Consider the following 23285-nt stretch of genomic DNA (forward strand, 5'->3'; position numbering starts at 1 on the left):
GTGTGGCTGTCACCTGGAGGCCAGGAGTTGCACCCTGGGAGTCTTGGTCACAGCCACAGCTCAGCCAGGTGTGTGAGTTCAAGTGCCTCTACCCACCCTGGGGAAGTGGGAGTAAGAGCCCACAGCCCAGTCAGTATAGGCAGCTGCATCAAAGTTCATGGGAAAATGAATCAAAGGAGGTTTATTTTGGCATAAGATTTTTTTTTAAAGATCCGTAAGGGTCCTCGAAAAGCTCAGGAGAAATGCAAACATGAGAAAACTAGGTGTGAGTTTCAAATTTTTTTGCGGCAAAACAAATTTCATCTTTTAACTCCATCTGCACACGCTTTCTGAAGCATCCTACACGTGGCTAGCAGGGTGACCCTGGGACTCAGCTCTAGCCCAAGAGAGCACGGGAAGCAGCGTTCACGTTCCTAATGGAGGAACACAGGTGGCCAGCATGGTCCCTCCCCATCCCTCTGCCTCAGACACGGACTAAGCCCTGGATTTGGAGTGGGCAGGGCGGCCGTGTGAGGATTCCACAGCTGGGTCCCAGCAGCACAGCCGAGGAAGCAAGTCCTTTGCTTTGGACACCCTGTCGGTGAGGAAGAGAAACTGCTCCCCGTTCACACGGAGCAGGGGGCTTCCCAGCACCTTGAGGCAGGCGGACTGCTCCCACACAGCCTCGGAGACTGCCAGAGATGTGCTCCGGCAGAACACGGGGCAGAGCCAGCAACCAGGCAGCAGTGAGGACCAGACACCGTCTCCCCGCAAACACCCCAGTGTGACCAGCCACACAAGTCATTGTTGCAAGAGTCAAGGGCCCTGGGGGCTGGCGCTGTGGCGCAGTGGGTTAAGCCACCACCTGCGACACTGGCACCTCATATCGGCACCAGTTCAAGGCCTGGTTGCTCCACTTCCAATCCAGCTCCCTGCTAATACTCTTGGGAAAGCCGCAGCAGAAGACCCAAGTCCCTGGGCCCCTGCACCCACGTGGGAGACCTGGAAGAAGCTCCTGGCTCCTGGCTCTTGGGTTTGAACTGGTCCAGCCCCAGCTGTTTCAGCCACTTGGGGAGTGAACCAGCAAATAGAAGATCTGTCTCTTCTCTCTCCATAAGTCTTTCAAATAAATACAATTTTTTTAAAAAATGAAGGAAAAAAGATGGTCTCATAGAAGTTAAAAATATGACGGCAGTGACCGGAGGCTGGGGAGAGAAGCGGAGAGGGACGGTAACTGTGAGAGCCAGGCTGCAGCCAGTTCTGGGCTGCTACCACACGGCAGCTGACTGCCGACCACGCTAATGTGCTATGTATCCTATAAAAGAAAAACCTTGAAGACAGGAGTTTGCATGCTTTCACTATAGAGAAATCTTACAAGACTGGGAGGATGAATGGACACTGTACAATGGATACAGGTGACAACACATCACACAGTATTATTCTATAAATATGCATGATTTTTATATGCCTGTTAAAATTTTTTAAAATAAAAATAAAATAGAAAACATCGGAGAGACCTATAAAGGGTTCCTGTGATGGCAGCTGTGGCACAGCCTACAGAGAGCAATCAATCAATTGCTTGAGTGACTGATCAATTGGGAGTGGAGAACTGGAGAGGAAAATGCTAGGGGAGGGGCCGGGGCCGTGGCTTAGCGGGTTAAGCTGCCACCTGCAGTGCCTGCATCCCATATGGGTGCCGGTTTGAGCACTGGCTGCTGCACTTCCATCCAGCTCTCTGCTATGTCCTGGGAAAGCAGTGGAAGATGGCCCAAGTCCTTGGGCCCCTGCACCAGTGTGGGAGACCCAGAAGAAGCTCCTGGCTCCTGGGTTTAGATCAGCCCAGCTCCAGCTGTCACGACCATTTGGGAAGTGAACCAGCAGATGGAACCAGCAGGTGTCTGTCTAACACTGCCTCCAAATAAATAAATAAGTCTTTTAAAAAAGAAAATACTAAGGATAAGGGGCATATTCTGAGATGTGAAGCAAGGCTTGAGAATTTGGAAAGCAAGCAAATGCTAAAGATACTAAGCCAATAAGAAAAGGGAAAATCTCTAGTAAAAGTGTGTAAATAAAAACTTGGAAGTCACAGCACCCTGTGCAGTCGCCCAGTGGTCAGAACCAGGCCCTCACCAGGCCGCCAGACCCAGCGCTTGCTCTGCAGGGGCTCAAGCCACACTCCGAGCACAGACGACTTACTCACGGGAGAAAACTGACAGTCCCAGAAGCAGAGTGCAGATGACCGCAGCTGGCGGGGACCTGAGGCACAGGAGGTGCAAGGAGGCTGGGAGCCTTGAACCCACAGGCAGCATGGGCTGCTGGTCGACCTCCAAGACCCACCGCACGGGGAACCGAGAGCGAGAGGTCCTGGAGAAGCAGGACGACACAGCCCCGGATTCCGAGCTCACCGCACCCCCAGGAGCAGCGCAACCACAGCCACGTCACACGTTTCTCACCACGATCGCCCCGGTTCCGGAAGGGTCCGTCTGGCGCGGATCACAGTAGAAAGCCCACAGATAACCAAAATCAACGAATCAAGAAACGGTGCGGAACAGCCTTCGACCTGGTGACTGAGCCCTGTTAGGACGCCTGCTCTGGCCCCTGCAACTGCAGATCCCGCGAGGCGTGGGGGTGGCTCAAGGCTGAGTCCGTGCCACTCACGGAGGGAGACCTGGACTGAAGCTCCCTCTCCCAGCTTCACCCCGGCCCAGGGCTGGCCGCTGCGGGCATCTGGAAAAGAGCTATCAGACGGGAGTTCTAGCTCTGTCTCACAAATGATTAAAACAATAAAAACATGTCTTAGGAAAACACTGAGGCCAGCGTCGCGGCTCACTAGGCTAATCCTCCGCCTGCGGCGCCAGCACCCAGGGTTCTAGTCCTGGTCGCGGCACCGGATTCTGTCCTGGTTGCCCCTCTTCCAGGCCAGCTCTCTGCTGTGGCCCGGGAGTGCAGTGGAGGATGGCCCAAGTGCTTGGTCCCTGCACCCCATGGGAGACCAGGAGAAGCACCTGGCTCCTGGCTTCAGATTAACGCGGTGTGCCGGCCGCAGCGGCCATTGGAGGGTGAACCAACGGAAGGAAGACCTTTCTCTCTGTCTCTCTCTCTCACTGTCTAACTCTGTCAAAACAAAAACAAAAACAAACAAAAAACCAAAAAGAAAACACTGAGCAGAGAGACTTGAACATTTACCCATTTTCACACAACAGCTACAGGGAGAAACACCAGGACGGCTCCCGCGTGACGGCTGCGTTTCCCCGCGCCGCGCGTGCTGATCTACCCAGTGCGCACGAGGCTGCCTTCGATCTCACCGGCCGCGTTCCGCGGAGAGGAATGTGCGCAGTGCGCAACCCTGGGGCCCCGCACACGCGCTGCGCCGCTAGGAGCGCGAGGGCTCAGCAGCAGCTCTGCGGCTACGTCACTCCGCTCTGTGCTCCCGGTTAGCATTCGGAGGCCTTCTAATCGAGCAGCCAATCGCTTTTTGCTCTCTTCATGTTCTAAACACTGGCACAACCCGTGACTTGCCAGCTTGTCAGCTCACATAATACACAACGAGAAGTTAAAACACTGTAAACGGCGAAGAGTCCGGCCAGCCTTAGAGAGGGAGAGACTGTTCTAAGAGCACTCCTAGCAGGCCAGGCAGGACGTCTGCAGCTGCAGACAGCGAAGTGCACACCAGGGTGCCAGCTGGGTCTAGTGTTATCATTTCCATTTCATTTCATTACAGAGTGCAGCCGCACACACGGCCCGAGCCACGCTGCTACTGAAGACAGGAGGCAGAGCTGATGACGACACACGCGGCGCGATGCCCCGTGCCTGCAGCTGCCGCCCAGCTAGCGTTTTTGCATTCGGTCTCCATCCTGAGGAGTGAGTCAGTTAGCCATCGCCCCCCAAGACGCACGTGGGTCTTCTCTGTTGTGCTTAACGAAACGAGCAGTGTCTCGAGCGACACAGAGAACAGGCACAGCCCTGCCGGGCGGACACCGGTCTCCCCACGCGCAGGACAGAAAGGACCGCCTGTGCCCAGAGGAGAGGGGCCCTCTACCGGTGACAGAGCAGCCTCTCCCTCAAGCACTCGGCTGCCGCGGAGCTGGACACAACGTCAGGAGGGCTTGTCTGGCGTGTTTATCTGCGTTGTCCTAGACAACTGCTTTTCTTTTTTGGGAACTCTATTGCTTGTATCAATAAAAGCAAGCTGCCTCTCCGCGCTTGTTCCGAGACCTGTCCCTTGGCCCCTCCCGGACGCCACGCCTGAAGGCAGGGGGAATCCGATGACACAGAACTTGACCGTTCCCGCTCCTGCAGCGCAGAGCAGCTGGCCACGCCGCGGCCACGGCTCCTTCTCAGGTCAGCAGCTGTCAGGCTGTGTTACTGGTCACTCCGCAGCGTTCCACGAGGATCAGTTCACAAAGACAAGCATTAGACTGTCCACATCTTCACTTTAAACTGTACCTAACACAACTTGAAATTTCGCTGACGCCTGCTCCACGCCACCCCTGATGGAAGCGGAATCCGTTACAAGGCAGTGCAGGAACAGACCCAGCAAGGCTGGAGGCGGCGCCCAGCACCACCGCCAGCCTCCAGTGCGGGGCCCAGCACCGCCGCCAATCGGAGTCGGGAGCCCCGACTCTCACACTCCCGTGCGGGCCACAGGATGGAGGCCTCTTAATTGAAACTGCCTCTTCAATTTCTCTTTAGAATTCACTGTTTAATTCAAACATCAGATATTAATTAAAACAACCAAGCAAAATGGCTCTGTGTGATCAGAGCAGCACTCGGGCTCTCCCCGTCCCTGAGCAGGAGCGGCGACCGCAGGGCCTCACCGTGCTCCTGCCCCTCTGCTTCAGAGCTTACCTCACACACACGCATGCACACACATGCACACGCATATACACGCATGCACACACATGCACACACACAAGAAGGAAACTGGGGCGGCTACAAAATGCCAGCCGCAGGAAGACACGGATGAATGCATTGCTCTCCCGAGGCTCTGAGAGCGGAGACCACGGGAGCACCACTGACTCCAGGGACGAGGCCATCCCTGATGTAACCTCCGATTACGCATCAACCTGAGGGAAATGTCTGCGGCCCCCGCAGCTCTGCCCCGCCCTCCGCACCGCCCTCCCCAGGGAGAAAGCGAACAGAAGCCACGCGGTGGCCAGGCCGTGGCACGGAGTCCTCACCTCCAGCTCCTGCTCCCGCTGCAGCGCGAACTGCTTGAAGGACTTGACGACCAGGCCCGCGTTGGAGCAGTCGTAGACGAAGATGGAGGGGCTGCCCATCCAGGTCTGCAGGTCGTAGACGGACAGCGGGATGTACTGTGTGTAGTTCTGGAAGACAAAGTGAGTGCACACGTCACCTGTGTGCTCAGAGCTCGGGCTGCTAACGCACACGCACAGGTCAAACGGGCCGGTGGCCGCGGAGACGTCCTCCGGTGCCGCGTACGCAAAGCCATGAGCGACGGCAAACTAAACTTCTCCTCGTCGGCGCACAGGACATCTCACTGCAGTGGTGCCGCGAGCCACAGCTCCTCCGCGGCTGCCGGCTCTTCATTCCCACCGTGGACTTCCCCGGGCACCACAGCTGTCTGACCGGCGGGAAGCAGATGTGTGCGGTCCCCATCGTGGCTGCTCTACAGCCGTAGCAGGACACAGCTCATTCATAAAGCAGATGAGCTCAGCCTGCAGGCCTCCCTCACGCCCTCCATTCCACACAGACACACACGCACATCATCCCCTCGATGTCGCCGAGCAGCACACTCACGGGTACAAGTGGGCTTGGCCCTGTAAGCTTTCTCCACCCGTACACGAGTAAGCCCTGGACACAACATGCAGTCCTGCGCCTGAGCAGACGTCCGTGACGAGTGATGAAGGTGGAAACATTCCTCATCCCTCTGGGGAAATGGCGAAGCCCTCCCTCGAGCTGACACGGGCACCCGGTGGTCTTGCTTGGATGGTAAAGGGACCGGGGGAGAGTCTGGCAGAAATCAGGCTGTTGTCCCAGCAACAGCCAGGTTGCGGCAGGAGAAAGGACAGAGACAGAACACAGACGCAGGCAGGGGGCCCGGCATCAGGATGGCCAGCACAGCGCTGACAACACAGGCACGCACCGGCGTCTGGGTCACGGGCACGCACCACACTCAGGCACTCTGCCACTTAGTGTTGTCAAACTGTCCTCATTTGCTGGGTTGTTTATAACCATTGTGCTGTGCAGGAGACACCCGGAAATGCTCTCCCTAAATAAACTCTCACTGAAGGATTCTAAAGATGTCAATTCTTCCTTAACGAATCTGTAAAGCCAATGCAGGTCCAATCAAAGTACCCACAGGGCTTTTCCTTCAATGCAATGTGACAGGCTGCTTCTAAAGTTAGTGTGGAAGAGAAATGCCCAACAACAGGAAAACATTTTAATAAAGAAAAATGAACAGGGACTCACATGACCAGATATGAAATATACTATAAATCCATGGTAATTACAGGAAGATATTAGTGAGCGGAGAAACACAAATCAAGGCAAGAGAAAGCCCAGAAATAGACACGCATACATAATGTGATGAAGGAGTCTACATCAGGAGGGAGGGAGACGTCAGACGAGCTGTGCACCCGAGGTCCCTATCGAGACGCAACACACACAGGGCAGACGGAACACAAGCCTCAGTGGGAGGCGGGATAGTCTCGCTGACCTCAGAGCCAGAAAGACCTTAAACAAGTCACAAGGCCCAGAAGCCCAAAGACCGACACGTACAGTAACTAAAAGTTAGATAACTCTGATAAAAACACAAGTAACTGGCAGTTTTATAAAAGAGTAGGCACAACGTTTATGATAGAGAATGGGTAATTAGGATATGTGTATGTAAGTTGCATATCAACAAAACAAAAAACACAAACAACACACAAGACAGCAACAGGCAACTCAGAGAGGAAACATGAATGATTCACACTTTTTAAAAACAGACATATTTATTTACTTGAAAAGCAGAATTTACAGAGAGAGAGAAGGAAAGAGAGGGAGAACCTCCCACCCACTGGTTCACTCCCCAAACAGCCGCGATGGCTGCAGTGGGGCCAGGCCAAAGCCAGCAGCCAGGGAGAGCTTCTTCCGGGTCTGCCACGTGGGGGCAGGGACCCAACTTCCGCTGCTTCTCCGGGAGCATCACCAGGGAGCTGGATCGGAAGTGGAGCGTGCGGGACTTGAACCAGCACCCACGTGGGATGCAAGTGACACAGGCGGAGGCTTTACCTGCTACACCACAACGCTGGCCCCATCACACTCCTGATTAATCTGGGAGTGCATGCTAGAATGGGAACCTACCTACAGCCTGTCTATCCACCCACCCACCCATTGTCCTTCAGACAGGAGAACTTTTCTCTGCCACGGGCCATTCAGATATTTACAACATCAACCATGGACCACACACAATTATCAGCTTAGAAATTAGCCTGCCTTAGACTTATTGAATCTTGAGTCCTGCCTGTCACTGCTTGGCAGGGCCAGACCAGACGATTTCGTGGCCTCATACGGCCTGCAGCTCAGACATCCCCTAGCCTGGCTCCACCCATTCTCATCTAGCAAACTCGTTCATCATTCGTGGGAATGGCAATCAATGATGCTTTTCTGGAAGGCCGCTTGGTAGTACTCACAAAAACAGAGTATACATTCCTATCTTGTTTATTTATTTGAAAGGCAGAGTTACAGAGAGGCAGAGTTACAGAGAGTTACAGAGAGTTAGAGAGAGAGAGAGAGAGAGAGAGAGAGAGAGAGCTCCCATCCACTGGTTCACTCTCTAAATGGCTGCAACAGCCAGAGCTGTGCCGAAGCCAGGAGCTGGGAGCTTCTTCTGGGTCTCCCACACGGGTTTAGGGATCCAAGGACTTGGGCCATCCTCTGCTACTTTCCCAGGCCATGGCAGGAGCTGGATCAGAAGTGGAGCAGCCAGGACTTGAACCAGCACCCACATGGGATGCCGGCACTCAGGTGGCAGCTTTACCCGCTACACCACAGCGCCGGCCCCTGTACATTCCTCTCAGCTGCTCCTAGGTGTCCACCCTGTAGAGGAATCTGCATTTGCAGCACAGATGAGCGCACCAGGACACAGTGTCGTCCCTGTGAGCTGGCTGGACACCACGAGGATGGCGGCAGCTGGTCTGGGGGCCCTCGTCCCCCCTCCTCTCCACCAACGCTCAGTTCTCTCTGCAACTAAGTCTGTCCCTACGGCCAAATTCGGCCCAAGGGTACAAGATTGGGATTAAGGTGTCCAAATTCTAAGCACTGCCCACATGCTCCCCCGCAGGACGTGGGCAGGGGGTCCACCCACAACCGCATAGAGGAGCAGCTGGGTCCCACGAGGCCCCAGTGGACTGACTGTCACGTGAAGGCAAATCAAATTCTATTTTACATTAACAACAACAACAACAACAATCTCAGAGTGAGCTTAACCTGAATCTTACACTCCCAATGCACAGGAATCAAAAGGCAAAGCAGGCTGCCCACGCGGCTGCTACAGAGGCACCGAGCTCCCAGAGCATGCAGCCCGCCTGGAAAGACACCACAGGTGCGCAACTTTCAGACGTGCAAGCCTCCCAAGGCCACCTGCCACACAGAGAGGACAGTCCACGTGTGCTCACGGATGGACAGCTCACACAGACCAAGCTGCCAACGGGCCTAAAGCCCGGAGGGGCTGCCACTCTCAAAGCTTGTTTCTGGGGGCGGCCCCCTGGCCTTGCTCAGATGCCGATTCAGATGGCCTGGGTTCGGTTCCTGGCTCTGGCTCCTAACCCTGCAGATCCTAGGGGCAGCGGTGATGGCTCAAGCACCAGGACCCGGCCACCCACGTGGGAGACGCAGACAGTTCCTGGCTCCCAGGCCTCAGTGCCAGTTGGAGGCATGGGTGAGAGGGTGGGCGCGCACACGCTTTCTCTCTCAAATAAAAAAAACTGAACAGTCGACTGTCAACAACTTCTGTTCTGTGGAGGTGTCGCATAATAGAAAGCACTTCTGGAAAGACAGGATGTACACAGACTGTCGGGAGGGAGGATGAGCAGGTGCGGCACTGCCCGTACCGGCGGGGAGGCATGCTTCAGCAAGGCTGCAGACCCAGCCACAGGCACCCTGGGTACGGCGGGGAGGGGGCGGCTCTCCACTCCCCCAGCACCACCCCTTGTTTACCTGTCGTGGCTACGGCAGAGAAGGCCACAGTCACTGCCTATCCTGGCACGAGACAGGGTTCAGGCAGCAGCTGGGTACCGCTGCGTCACTATCCCCTGGAAACACCACCCGCCACTCACTCACCTCCCACGAAGATCCTGGCTCGGAGGGGAACAAGGAAACACAGCCCACTCCGTCCTGACCAGCCAATGACAGTGTCAGAGTGGCTGTCAGTCAAGTGGCAGACGCCATCTTCTTTACTGCCCTTTAGATACAAGCCCATGGCCGGCACCGTGGCTCACTAGGCTAATCCTCCACCTGCAGCACCGGCACCCCGGGTTCTAGTCCCAGTCAGGGTGCCGGATTCTGTCCCGGTTGCCCCTCTTCCAGTCCAGCTCTCTGCTGTGGCCCGGGAAGGCAGTGGAGGATGGTCCAAGTGCTTGGGCCCTACACCCGCATGGGAGACCAGGGGAAGCACCTGGCTCCTGGCTTTGGATCAGCGCGGTGCTCCAGCTGCAGCAGCCATTGGAGGGTGAACCAATGGTAAAGGAAGACCTTTCTCTCTGTTTGTCTCTCTCAATGTCCACTCTGCCTATAAAAAAAAAAAAAAAAATGCAAGCCCATGAGGCCCCAAAAGCCACAAAGCTGCAAAAAATGAAGGTGCCCTAACGCACGTGCTGTGGCCTTGCCCCTGGAGCTGGGACCTACCTATTCTCTACATCTGCTGAGATCAAAATTTATTTTTTAAATTTCTGAGACACAAAGTCAATTAATGGTGATTCATTAAAATAATGAAGTGTGGTGGGTGTTTGGTGAGGCGGTGTAGACGCCGAGACGCCCACATCCCATAATGCAGGGGCCGGGCCCAGGTCCTGCCTCAGCTCTGCTTCTGGCCCAGTTCCCGCTAACGCACAGCCTGGGGTAGCGGCGAGGGCTCCCGGTTTCAGTCTAGCCCAGCCCTGGTGTTGTAGGCACTGCAGGGAAATGAACCAGCCAGTGGGAGACCTGTCTCTCTGCCTTCCAAATAAATTAAATAAACATTTCAAAATAATCAAGTACTGAAACATTGGGAAAATTATCCATGATTTTCCCTCCATTCTCTGTCACCCTGGGGCAGGGAACTTCTCTGTTTTCTAGCACTTAGACCAGAGGCTGCACAGCAGTGAGCCCTGGGATTCCAAATTGGTCTTGGCACCAAGCCTTTAGCAACAGGGGAATTCTCAGCCAATGGTGTCCACCAGGAGTGCCCTCCCCGGGATGGCTGGGACACACCAAAGGTCTCTGAGTCGGTCGCAGCCCCTGGAACCTGGTGGTGCTTTCCCATCTGAGCGCTGGACAGCTGGCACTACGTGGGGCGGCCCGGGCACTGCAGTGTGGTCGGCACCATCTCTGGGCCCCATCCCTTAGGTGCCGGAAGCTGTGGCTCCTCCTTTCCCAGCGCTGACAATCACAAAGGTTTCCAGTGCCCTATGAACACTGGGGGACCCTCCCTGGTTGAGGACCACTCACTGCCTGGGAGGAGAACTGACCGCAAACAGGAGCTACCTGCAATCTGTTAACTTCAGTAAGACAGCAACAGCCTCTGTCAGCGTCAGTAAGAAAGCGACAGTCTCTATCAGTGTCAGTAAGATGGCAATAGTCTCTATCAGTGTCAGTAAGATGGCAATAGTCTATCAGTGTCAGTAAGATGGCAACAGTCTGTCTATCAGTGTCAGTAAGACGGCAACGGTCTGTCTGTCAGCTTCAGCCAGACTGCCACAGTCTGGAAGGGATCCTTGGGGGGATACAAAATCAACTCCCAAACCTTGGCGCGGAGACTGGCCTTCGGGAATTAAGGGGCCGCATCTCCCTGGGAAAGGCTCGTCCCACAGGCTGGATTCACAGCCTCAGGAACGGCAGGGAGCAGCCTGCAGAGGCACGGCCGGGGTACAGCTGACTGCTACAAGCAGCCGTCTCTGTTGTGGAAAATTCCTACAACATTGGCTGCACAGACCCTGCGGGCACAGGAGGGCCTTCGGACAACAGGCCGGCTCCGATCCACCCCAAGCTAACAGCACTGAGCTCTCCTAATCAAAACATCTCCCCTTTCTCCTAGAACATCATCAAGGCCATGCTTTCATTTCAAACAAAGAAAAAGAAATGCATTGTAGATCATTTATTCATTAAAGTCCACTTTATCTGTCAGGTTACAGTGAACATCGGGGGAGCCCACGTGCTTCAACACACCGACGGCCGCTGCACAATCAGATAAGCAACAGGCAGAGCGAGGAGGTGCCTCCCCCAGGCCAGCACAACCACAGGCAGGGCCTGGCGCACATGTACACAGGGCATCCCGTTACCTCCGCTCGTGGGTTCATGGTGCCAAGAGTGTCATTGGGACTGGGCTCAAGCCGCCCTTGGAACTACCGAGAAAACAGCAATTCCCTCGGATACATGGCCCTACCCAACGCATGGCAGAGGGGGGCGCAGCCTGCTGCCAGCAGCTACCCTCCAGGATGGGGGCGGGCCTTGCAGTGGGCAGGCAGCTTTTGTGACCTCCCCAGGCCTGCAGGACACAGCCCAGCGCCACTCCTCCCTCCCTCCCGCGTCTCAGAAAACGCTGCGAGCCTTGGGCTGGCCAAGTCCAACACACTCTGCCCTGCTTCCCCTTTGCCCACTTGTCCTGTTTCACCCCGTGGGCCCGTGGTCCTCCGCCTTCCTTCTCTGACTCTCTGATTAACCTACCACCTCCAGAAACAACACAGTGCGACTACGCCTGCTCTCGATTCAGGCCCTTAGTCTACTCCAGCCCCGAGTCTCCGACCGCCACTCATTTCTCTCCTGTAGACACCCACACACATACGGGCGTGTGAGGGCGTGGCGTGGCCCGCCTGAGCCCACACCGTGGTTCCTGCGCACCTGTCTCAACGTCGCCCAGATCCTGGAGGAACAGCTGTTTCCACAGCAAACATCTGATGAGGCTGGAGCATGCTTTTGTTTTTTTTAAGATTTATTTATTTACTTGAAAGTCAGAGTTACACAGAGAGAGGAGAGGCAGAGAGAGAGAGAGCGAGCGAGAGAGAGAGAGAGCGAGAGCGCGCAAGATCTCTCTGCTGGAAAACTCTCCAGATGTCCTCAATGACCAGGGCTGAAGCCAGGAGCCAGGAGCTTCCTCCAGGTCTCCCATGTGGGTGCAGGGGCCCCAGGACTTGGGCCATCTTCCACTGCTTTCCCAGGCCAATAGCAAAGAGCTGGATCAGAAGTGGAGCACCTGGGACTTGAACAGGTGCCCACGTGGGATGCCAGCATCGCATGCAGCAGCTTTACCGGTTACGCCACTGTGCCAAAACGCCAGTCCTCTGTGACCTTAAAAGTGTCACAGAGACTGGACCTACGCTGTAGCACAGCAGGTTAATTCTCTGCCTGCGGCGCCGGCATCCCATATGGGTGCCAGTTCTAGTCCCAGCTGTTCCACTTCTCATCCAGCTCTCTGCTGTGGCCTGGAAAAGCAGTAGAAGATGGCCCAAGCACTTGGGCCTCTGCACCCATGTGGGAGACCTAGAGGAAGCTCCTGGCTCCTGGCTTCGGATCAGCCCAGTTCTGACCACTGCAGCGTTTGGGGAGTGAACCAGTGGATGGAAGACCTTTCTCTCTGTCTCTCTCTCTCTCTCTCTCACTGCTGTAATGCTACCTCTCAAATAAATAAAACCTTGGGCCAGCACTGTGGCACAGGTTAATCCTCTGCCTGCTGATTCGAGTCATGGCTGCTTCTCTTCCGATCCAGCTCTCTGGTGTGGCCTGGGAAGCACTGGAAGGTGGTCCAGGTCCTTGGGGCCTGTACTCAGAAGAAGCTCTTGGCTCCCGGCTACAGATCAGCTCAGCTGTGGCTGTTGCAGCCATTTGGGGGTGAACCAGCAGATGGAAGACCTCTCTCTCTCTCTCATGCTCAACCTCTCTCTAACTCTTTCAAATAAATAAAATGAATCTTAAAAAAAAAAAAAAGTGTCAGGGGGCTGGCACTGTGACACAGTGGTTAAGACATGGCCTGCAGCACCAGCACCCCAAATGGGCTCCGGTTCAAGTCCCAGATAACTCCATTTCTAACACAGCTCCCGGCTAATGTGTCTGAGAAAGCAGAGGAGGATGGGACAAGTCCTTGGGCCTCAGTACCCACCTGGGAGACCCAGAGGAAGCTCCTGGCTCCTGGCTTCGGCCTGGCCCAGTCCTGGCCATTGCAGCCATTTGGGGAGAGAGTAAGCGGATGGAAGACCTCTCTCTCTCTCTCTTTTCTCTCTGTCTCTCCTCCACTCTCTCTATAACTCTGCTTTTCAAATAATAAATAAATAAATCTTTTTTTTTTAAAAAAATGGTGTCACAGAGAGAATTCAAGGAGTGACAAGGAGATACAGGATCCTGCTTCAAAAAGTTCACAGAGAAACGAGATGAAAAGATGAGTTTATTTGGGTGGAAAACAGAGACCCACAGACGCCACATCTACCACGTTTCTGCATCGCAACACCAGCCTGACCACGCTCCACGGCCTGCGCAGGCCACACACGCTTCTTCTGCCCCTCTTCCGCATCTTCTTCGATTCATAAGCTCTTATGCAAAAAAAGAAAAAAAAAAGTTTGTAGAAGAATTCTTTATAATACAAATAAAATGAAAAGATTTAAAAAAAAAAAAAAGCCACAGTCCACGAGTAAAGAGCAGGCCGTGTCGCAGCCACACGACAGTGAATTGATTAAAGCACTGGACAGCAGCACAGTGGATTTTGGAATGTATACAACAGGCCAGCGCTGCGGCTCACTAGGCTAATCCTCCGCCTTGCGGCGCCGGCACACGGGTTCTAGTCCCGGTCGGGGCGCCGGATTCTGTCCCAGTTGCCCCTCTTCCAGGCCAGCTCTCTGCTATGGCCCGGGAGTGCAGTGGAGGATGGCCCAAGTCCTTGGGCCCTGCACCCCATAGGAGACCAGGAGAAGTACCTGGCTCCTGCCTTCGGATCAGCGCGGTGTGCCAGCCGGCCGCAGCACGCCAGCCACGGCGGCCATTGGGGGGTGAACCAACGGCAAAGGAAGACCTTTCTCTCTGTCTGTCTCTCTCAATGTCCACTCTGCCTGTCAAAAAAAAAAAAAAAAAAGAAAGAAAAAGAAAAAAAAAGAAATGTATACAACAAATTTTTTTTTTTTTAAAGATTTCTTTATTTTGAAAGACAGAGTTATGGAGAGAGGTAGAGACAGAGAGAGAAGTCCTCCATCTGCTGGCTAGGGCTGGGCTGATCCGAAGCCAGGAGCCAGGAGCCTCTTCCAGGTCTCCCACATGGGCGCAGGGGCCCAAGCACCCAGGCCACCTTCCACCGCTTTCCCAGGCCACAGCAGAGAGCTGACTTGGAAGAGAAGAGAAGCAGCCGGGACTAGACCCGGCGCCCATATGGGGTGCCGGCACCTCAGGCCAGGGTTTTAACCTGCTGCACCACAGCACCGGGCCACAACAAACTTTAAAAGACAGCTGCAGCAGATTTGAAAACATTTGTATGAAACTCAAAAACAGGCAAAACTAAACAATGTAATTTCTGGGCAGACAAAGTATCTGGTAAGGTCATCTTTTTAAACCACCAAGTTGGCCACTGCTGGCTCCAGGGGAAAGGTCAGGGAAAGTGAGTGTGGATGCGCAGGGCACCCCAAGAGTACTGGACCGTCCAGGTCCAGGGCCGCAGGCTCTCGTCCAGGACACACACACACCCACATCCGGGACCCCTCCCTCTCTTTAACGGTGGTGCGGTACAGCAGCAACCACTCCCATGAGCCAACGAGCTCAGAACAAAAGGCTCCTCACACAGCGATTCCTGCAACACTGTAACAAATACACTATGAAATAAAGCACAATTAAATAACATTTAAAATGAGATGCATAACTAAAATATGTTTAAACACCCACCACCTGAGTCATCAACGTCAAAACACGGCCGCGCACTGGGTGCGCCTGGACGCGTGCCGTCAGCCTGTCCTCAGACGGGCGTGTCACACACTGGAAGAAACTCCTAAACACCAAAATGAATCCCACACTGAGTGTCTCTAAGGCCCAGCCAGCAGGGAGAGAGTAACCCTGGGCTCCAGGAACCAGGGCCGCCACAACCACAAACGTCGTTGGGAAACGAGAAGGGAACTGTACAGGGGACGCCGAGTGGCACCACACTAGCGCCCGACTCCTGAGGCCCGCTGGCAAGCCACGTCCCTGTGCACAGCACACAGCACTACCAGAGGCGGCAAATGCAGGGACCACTGACCAGAGGGGCGGAGTCGGCCTGGGAGGGAGCAGGCAGGCCAAGTTCACCTGGCACCTGTGGTTTTCAGGCTGAGTCACAGGTGCAGCGATGGGCACTTTTTTTATGTGCAAAATGCTTAATGGTTCAAGAAAAGCTTAAATTTTAGAATTATATGCATATTTTAAATATAGCATATATAGAATATATGCATATTTTAAAAATAATTTTGGCATATTGAAAACTTTCCAAATAGTTCAAAAACCTCAAAATCTAGATGGCAAAAGACAGTGATAAATTTTGTCCATGTAAAATTTTAAACTTCTGTATGGCTAAACATCTACAAGTAAAATAAAAAATAAAGGAAATAAAGTTAGATCACAAACAGGGGAAAACTGATGCAGACCAAGGCTTACTTCCTGGCATACAAACTCCGTGTGCACTAAAAATGACACCACCACCACCACAAATGACAGTGGACAGAGGACGTGAACAGGAGGTTAAACATAAATGGTATGAACATGAGGCCGACTCAAAAGCAAACAGGCAATCAAGAGACGTCACTGTCATCGCAGGGAGACAGTGGAGCAAACCAGCGGCAGGTCTGGGAGGGGACTCGGCTCTGATCCTGGGGCGCGACTTTCAGGAATGCACGCCAAGGGTCTGCCACACACATGGGGTGGCAGAGACAAACACCAGCGTTATCGACGCAGCCCTGCCTGCAAAGGCAAAACCTGGCGGCCACCTAAGCCAACAGTTACCATGGAGCTTCTGACACATCTATTAAAAAAAAATCTAAAAGCTAAAAAGACTAACACAGAGGGTGTTCAAGTAAATTAAGTTCAAAGGAAGTCAGGGCTAGCACTGTGGCACAGGTTCGAGTCCCGAGTGCTCCACTTCTGATCCAGCTCCCTGCTAATGGCCTGGGAAAGCAGCAGAGGATGGCCCAAGTGCTGGGGTCCCTGCACCCACGTGGGAGATCTGCATGAAGCTAATGCCTCAGCCACTGTGGCCTTTTGGGGAGTGAACCAGCTGATAGAAGATCTCTAACTCTTTCAAGTAAATAAGTAGATCTTTAAAAAAAAAAAAAAAAAGGAAGTTGAACACTGGAGAAAGAACACTCCTGCACCAAATCCGCAGCTTCCACGCCCTGTGCTGTGTGCAGCTCCCTATGATGAGGGGCCACTACCACCAGCAGGACAGGCGCCGGAAGGGAGGGAACACAACAGCTCAGCTTCACCTGTTCATCTTCTACATTTGTACAAATGCGTCCACAGCGGCCTGCTCTGGCTACAGGGGGCTCTTTCTGGGGCAGACCACACTGCACTGTCCATCCGGGGACTCTCAGCGCAGCCGCCCACATCGGACATGGCACACCGCGCACCTGGGATGCACGCTGGGACAGAGAACGGGGCCCCAGCGTCTGAGAAATCAGTGAATACAACTCAGTGGTTCTGTATCTCTTAGAGGCAAGGAAACGGTATTTTTAAAAAACTAAAATACTGGGTCCAGCTCTGTGGCACAGTGGATTAAAGCCCTGGCCTGAAGCGCCAGCATCCCATATGGGCGCTGGTTCATGTTCCGGCTGCTCTACTTCCGATCCAGCTCTCTGCTGTGGCCTGGGAAAGCAGTGGAAGATGGCCCATGTGCTTGGGCCCCTGCACCCACGTGGGAGACCCAGAAGAAGCTCCTGGCTCCTGGCTTCAGATGGGCACAGCTCCAGCTGTTGTGACCATTTAGGAAGTGAACCAGCGGATGGAGGAGGACTACTGTCTCTGTCTCTACCTTTCTGTAACTCTGACTTTCAAATAAATAAATCTTCAAAAAAAAAAAAAAAGAAAACCACTAAAATACTATGAAACTCTTAAGAGGAGATGACCCAGAGACTTCAGCGCTTCCCCGGATGAACAGTCTTTCCTGACAGCCTCAGCCACTAAGCAAACTCACAGCACTGGGAACCTAGAAGTCAAGGTCACGCTCAGCACTGGGAACCTCAGAAGTCAAGGTCACGCTCGCAGCGCTCCACACGGATACTGTAGCAGTTTTAGCAAATGACAGCTGTGCTCTGGCATAAATCCTGCTTTTCAAAAATCATGAGGATATTTTCCTGTAACAGGCATTTAAAAATCTTCATGCCCACCTTCCAGTAGCTAAATGCATATTTTATCAAAATAAAGAAGCATTGACGGGGCCGGTGCTGTGCCGTAGCAGGTAAAGCTCCGCCTGCAGTGCCACATCCCATATGGGCACGGGTTTGAGTCCTGGCAGCTCTACTTCCCATCCAGCTCTCTGTTGTGGCCTGGGAAAGCAGTGGAAGATGGCCCAAGTGCTTGGGTCCCTGCACCCACATGGGAGACCCAGAAGAAGCTCCTGGCTCCTGGCTCCTGGCTCCGGATCAGCTCAGCTCCCACCATTGCGGCCATTTGGGGAGTGAACCAGCACATGGAAGACTCTCTCTCTCCCTTGCTGCCTCTGCCTCTCTATAACTCTGCCTTTCAAATAAATAAATAAATATTTCTTTAAATAAAAAGGAAAGAAAAGAAATGCTGGCAGTCCTCTCTCCTGGCCTTCCCCAGAAACCCTTCCTGCTTGGTGAGGAGAATGGGGTGAGCTTTTCCAGGCCCCAGACCTGGGGCAGAACCCGTCGAATCCTTACGTTGAGTTTGGTGCTCCTGGACAGTTCAGGCATTTCGGTTTTCTGGGTCCAAGCTGACCTGTTGTCTGTGGCAGCAAAGCGGGGAGGATGGCGTCCAGCTCTGGTCTCTGCCACACACCATGCAGAGTTCCTAACCCCAGTCTCTCTGAGGTCACCACGCCGAGACCTCCCACGCTGACGTACAGGCTGTGCGCTCCCTGAGACGGCTGCCTCCAGGAGGCCTCCGTGGACTGCACCTGCTCACCAGAGCCACGCTGGGCGCCTACCCGGCTCCCTCCGCCAGGATGTTCTCCACCTGCCCTGACGCACCACGCTGCAACACCAAAAATGCAAAACCACACAAATCTGCAGCTCCACGCTCAATACAGCGAGGAGAGGGGGGAGAGATCTCAGCCTTCGCAGACAGAGCTCACAGGCTGGAGAGACAGGGACGCGCGCGGCAGTGCCTGGCTGCACAGGCAAAGGGGTGCAGTGGGAGGAACTTTCCCCACTGAGAAGAGAAGCCAGAGCGGCCCTGTGACAGCGGCACCCCACGAGCGCCAGCTCCAGTCCGAGCTGCTGCGTTTCAGACCCAGCTCCCTCCTGATGCACCTGAGGCCGGGGAAGATGGTCCAAATGCTTGGGGCCCTGCACCCAAGTGGGAGACCCAGACGGTAGAAAAGGTTCAGCAATGGGACTACAGGGACGAACAGGTGCCCCGGGCACCCAGCCTGGTGGCAGGTGAGAAGAGAGGAAATGGACAGCCGGTGCCACCTGCAGACACAGCAGCTCACAGACAGACCCTGCTCCAGGAAGCCGGCACATCGGTGGGGACCCATGACCGAGGGCCAGGTCAGGGAGGAAGAACGCAGAGTGGGGAGGAGAGCAGGGCACACGGGCAGCCAGGACACTGGCCCCCAGGATGACGCTGGACGAAGAACATCCCCTCCCCTGTCCACCTGCGTGCACTTGGAGCTGGGCACGCAAGGGTGAGCAGGAGAGAAGTCCTTGGCTCCCAGGGGTTAAAAGCCTGGTTTGTCTTCCTTTACCCACTACACCACAACGCCAGCCCTGGTGAGAAGGGTTTTAACTATGCATCGGATTTCGGTAAGTATAGGGCTATTCAGGTTTTATTTCATTTAAGGTCAGCTTTGGAAAGTTCTATTTTTAAGGAATCTGTCCATTTAGTGTAATTGCTAAACTTACTGGTGTAAAATTCTTAATCATAGGGGCCGGTGCTGTGGCCTGATCTGTGGCACTGGCATCCCACATGGGCGCCAGTTCAAGTCCCGGCTATTCCACTTCCAATCCGGTTCCCTGCTGGGGTGCCTGGGAAAGCAGTGGAAGATGGCCCAAGTCCTTTGGCTCCTGTACCCACATGGAGACCCAAAGGAAGCTCAACTCCAGGACCATTTAGGGAGTGAACCAGCAGATGGAAGACTTCTCTCTCTCTCTGCAACTCAATTAAATAAAATAAATCTTTAGAAAAAATTCTTTATTAAGTTTTTTTAAAAAGATTTATTTATTTATTTGAAAGGCAGAGTTACAGAGAGACAGAAGCAGAGAGAAAGAGAGAGAGAGAGGGAGAGAGGGAGAGAGGGAGAGAGGGAGAGAGGGAGAGAGGGAGAGGGGGAGAGGGGGAGGGGGGGAGAGAGAGAGAGAGAGAGAGATCCTCCTCCGCTGGTTCACTTCTTAAATGGTCACAACAGCTAGAGCTGCGCTGATCTGAAGCCAGGAGCCAGGAGCTTTTTCCAGGTGTCCCATTTGGGTGCAGGGGCCCAAGGTCTTGGGCCATCTTCTGCTGCTTTCCCAGGTATATTAGCAGGAGACTGGATGGGAAGCAGAGCCGGGACTTAAACCAGCGCCAATTTGGGATATCGGCATCACAGGTGGCAACTTTACTTGCTGTCCCACAACACAGGCCCCAATTCACATTTCTTTCTTTCTTTCTTTTTTTTTTTAAGGTTTATTTATTTATTCGAAAGGCAGAGCTACGGGGGGTGGGGGGGAGGTCCTCCATCCGCTGGTTCACTCCCTAAATGGCTGTAACGGCCAGAGCTGGGCTGATCTGAAGCCAGAACCAGGGGCTTCTTACGGGTCTCCCACACGGGTGCAGGGGCCCAAGGACTTGGGCCATCTTCCACTGCTTTCCCAGGCCACAGCAGAGAGCTGGATCGGAAGAGGAGCAGCCGGGTCTCAAACCAGCGTGGGAGACCTGGAAGAAGCTCCTGGCTCCTGGCCCAGCCCTGGCCATTGCAGCCATTTGAACAGCAGGTGATGGAAGACTTCTCCTCTGTCTCTTCCTCTGTAACTGCCTCTCAAATAAATAAAACAAATCTTAAAAAAATAAATGAATTTAGGGTGACAGTACTGTTCAGATCTTCTCAATTAATACTGATTTTTTTTTTTACTATAAGTAAATATACTACGTCTGGAGTTTTCTTTGGGAGAAAGTTGTCTGGTTTTGTGTGGGTGCATGTGCGTGTGTGGCTTTTCTTTTTTTTTTTTTTTTTTTTGACAGGCAGAGTGGACAGTGAGAGAGAGAGAGACAAAGAGAAAGGTCTTCCTTTGCCGTTGGTTCACCCTCCAATGGCCGCCGCGGCCGGCGCACTGTGGCCAGCGCACCGCGCTGATCCGATGGCAGGAGCCAGGAGCCAGGTGCTTTTCCTGGTCTCCCATGGGGTGCAGGGCCCAAGCACTTGGGCCATCCTCCACTGCACTCCCGGGCCACAGCAGAGAGCTGGCCTGGAAGAGGGGCAACCGGGACAGAATCCAGCACCCCGACCGGGACTAGAACCCGGTGTGCCGGCGCCGCAAGGCGGAGGATTAGCCTAGTGAGCTGCGGTGCCGGCCATATGTGTGTTTTAATTGGAGAGGCAGACAGGGAGCTCATATCTGCTGGTTCACTCCACGGAAGCCTGCACTGGCTGGGGCTAGGCAGGCTATACTGAAGCCAGAGCCAGAAACTCAATTTAAATCTCCCACATGGGTGGCAGAGACCCAAGTGTCTGAGCCATCACCACTGCCTCTAGGACCTGCGCTAGCAGGAAGCTGCGTATGGACCCCAGGCCCTCCACCGTGGGATACAGCTGTGCTCACTTGTGTGTGCACCACTAGGCCAAGCGCCCACCCTGGGAGAAAGTTTTTAATTATGTACCTGAACTATCAGTTCCAATTTATCGACTACTGAAACACGGAAACTGAGACCTCCAGCTGGGCACACGGAGCGCTTGCCGCAGCTGGCGTGTCTCCCGGTGGCAGCTGCGTGCGCACCTCTGGCTGTCCTAGTGCTGCTGTCTGCTCTGCTCTGTCGCTACCACAGCCAGCAGCTCTCTTACGGGCCAGGACTGCACGAGGCAGCCTTCCCTCTCTCGTTCCCGGCCTCCAGCCGTGTCTGTACGTCAAGGCTGTCTCCACAAGTCTCAGAAATTCCAGCTGGCTTTTCTCAACCAGTCTGAACTAAACCCACGAAGAAACAAAGGCATTAAATCAGACCGAGAGACAGTCCAGAGGCCGCCTTCTGAACTCAGAGCTGGTAAGGCGACCCTCTGACAGCCCACTCCTGCCGACAGCCCGCTCCAGCCGACAGCCCGCTCCGGCCGACAGCCCGCTCTGGCCGACAGCCCGCTCCTGCCGACAGCCCACTCCTGCCGACAGCCCGCTCCCTCCGACAGCCCGCTCGGGCCAACAGCCCGCTCCGGCCGACAGCCCACTCCGGCCGATAGCCCACTCCGTCAGGCTTTGTTAGCTAAGTTATCTGTTCGGTCATTAACAAAGACGATGAAAACAGAGCTGGCAGCTAGGGCTGCGCAAGCGAGAAAGGGCACCACCCGGAGGCAGAGCTGGGCTCCTGCCTCCTCAGCTCCCCGCTCCCTTCCGCTGCTGTGCAAGGTCTCGGCGCCTCCCTCGGGCCTCCCCGACCAGCTGCCCTGCCGGCTGCCTGTGCTCTGAGGGGAACCGGGGCGGGGACGACCACCGAGCGCTCGCTGGCAGGAACGGGGAGCTTGCGATGTTCTTTGTAGGTCCCACTCTGCATGCTCAGGACAACGGAAGGTTCTCTCCCCAGGACCACACAGAGGCCCGGGAAGGTCTTCCTGTGCCCACAGTCCTGACGCTCGCAAGCACAACTCAAGCCCGCTTCTCTGACGTGGGAGGGCGGGGGCGCTGCGTTCCCGGAGCGGAGCGTGGCGGGAGCACCCGCAGGCTGACAGAGACGGCAGGAGGCGCCGCCGCCCGCTCGGTCCTCACGTCTGCTCACGGAACAAGAGACGGGCAGGAAGGGGCCACGGCCGTGCCTGCAGTGGGGCTGGGAATCAGCTCTTTGGCCTGCTTCCATCATTTTCCTCTAAAAAAAATCACTGATTCTCAAAGGAAAATTCTAACCAAACAGGGATGTTGCAACCATCAAAGCGGAAGGCCGGTTCTCGGGCTTTCCTCAGAGGGCCTTAGCAGGAACAAGCGGCGCAAGCAGCCCTGGACTCCCTGCTCGGGGCACCACGGATGTGGCTGCAGCGGGGACCCCTCCTCGTGCCTCCAGACCTCTGCATCGCGAGACGGAAGTCGAGCCAGGTCTCCCCATCGGGCAGCGGGCCCAGGGTCCCGGGCAGACCCCACAGGACTTGGCTCAACAGCAGCTGAGGGTGGGCGGGCCCTGCCGCTGACCACCCAGACTGAGGGGCAGCCCACCTTGTTGAAGACCCAGACCTCGCCGTTCACCGTGGGCCTGGGCACCCCGTGGCCGTTGTAGTGGAAGAGGACCCGCTCCTCCTTGGCGTTGCGGCGCAGGGACGTGCACAGCTTCTTGACCTCGTCCACCGTCGGGTCCAGGCTCTGCTTGTACCGGGCCTGCGGAGAGCAGAAAGGAGACACTGATCACGGGCTCCGCGCTCCCCAGGGTTGCACCTGACAGCCGCGCCGCCCTGGACACGGCCCCTCTCACAGGACGCCTGCAGAAATGCACACGCGTCAACGCACACTCAGGAAGGGCTGTCACTGGGTGACGCTGAGGCCAGCGCCACCACCACTGTGACACAGTGACGAGTGCCTCCTGGGGGCAGGCGACACCACCGTGCGAGACACTCGCATCTCACCCAGGCGCTGGCTCGCGTCCTGGTTCTCCACTCCGATCAGCTTCCTGCTGAGGCGCACCCTAGGCAGCAGGTGGGCCCTTGCCGCCCACGAGGCACATTCAAGTAGATTAGAAATAAACTATATTAAAATACGAGGTCCCGTGGGACACACACATCCTGTATCGAGTGCCTAGGTTCAGGCCCCAGCTCTCTCCCGCTTTCA

At 54.9% G+C, this 23285-nt stretch overlaps 1 protein-coding gene across 2 annotated transcripts in view; it reads right to left on the bottom strand.

Moving 5' to 3' along the window:
- RPTOR (regulatory associated protein of MTOR complex 1) overlaps window positions 1-23285 on the bottom strand; it is a 342586-nt gene that overhangs the window by 173877 nt on the left and 145424 nt on the right. For both annotated transcript variants that reach the window (XM_070060172.2, XM_070060173.2), the window contains 2 exons: window positions 22680-22838; window positions 5160-5306 (listed from right to left, as the gene is read on the bottom strand). In XM_070060172.2, the coding sequence (XP_069916273.1) occupies window positions 5160-5306; window positions 22680-22838 (306 nt within the window). The remainder of the gene's footprint in view (window positions 1-5159; window positions 5307-22679; window positions 22839-23285) is intronic.

This window comes from Oryctolagus cuniculus, chromosome 17 (genome assembly GCF_051225735.1).
Source record: "Oryctolagus cuniculus isolate XC-2025 breed Fujian yellow rabbit chromosome 17, ASM5122573v1, whole genome shotgun sequence".
NCBI classification, from domain to species: Eukaryota; Metazoa; Chordata; class Mammalia; order Lagomorpha; family Leporidae; genus Oryctolagus; species Oryctolagus cuniculus.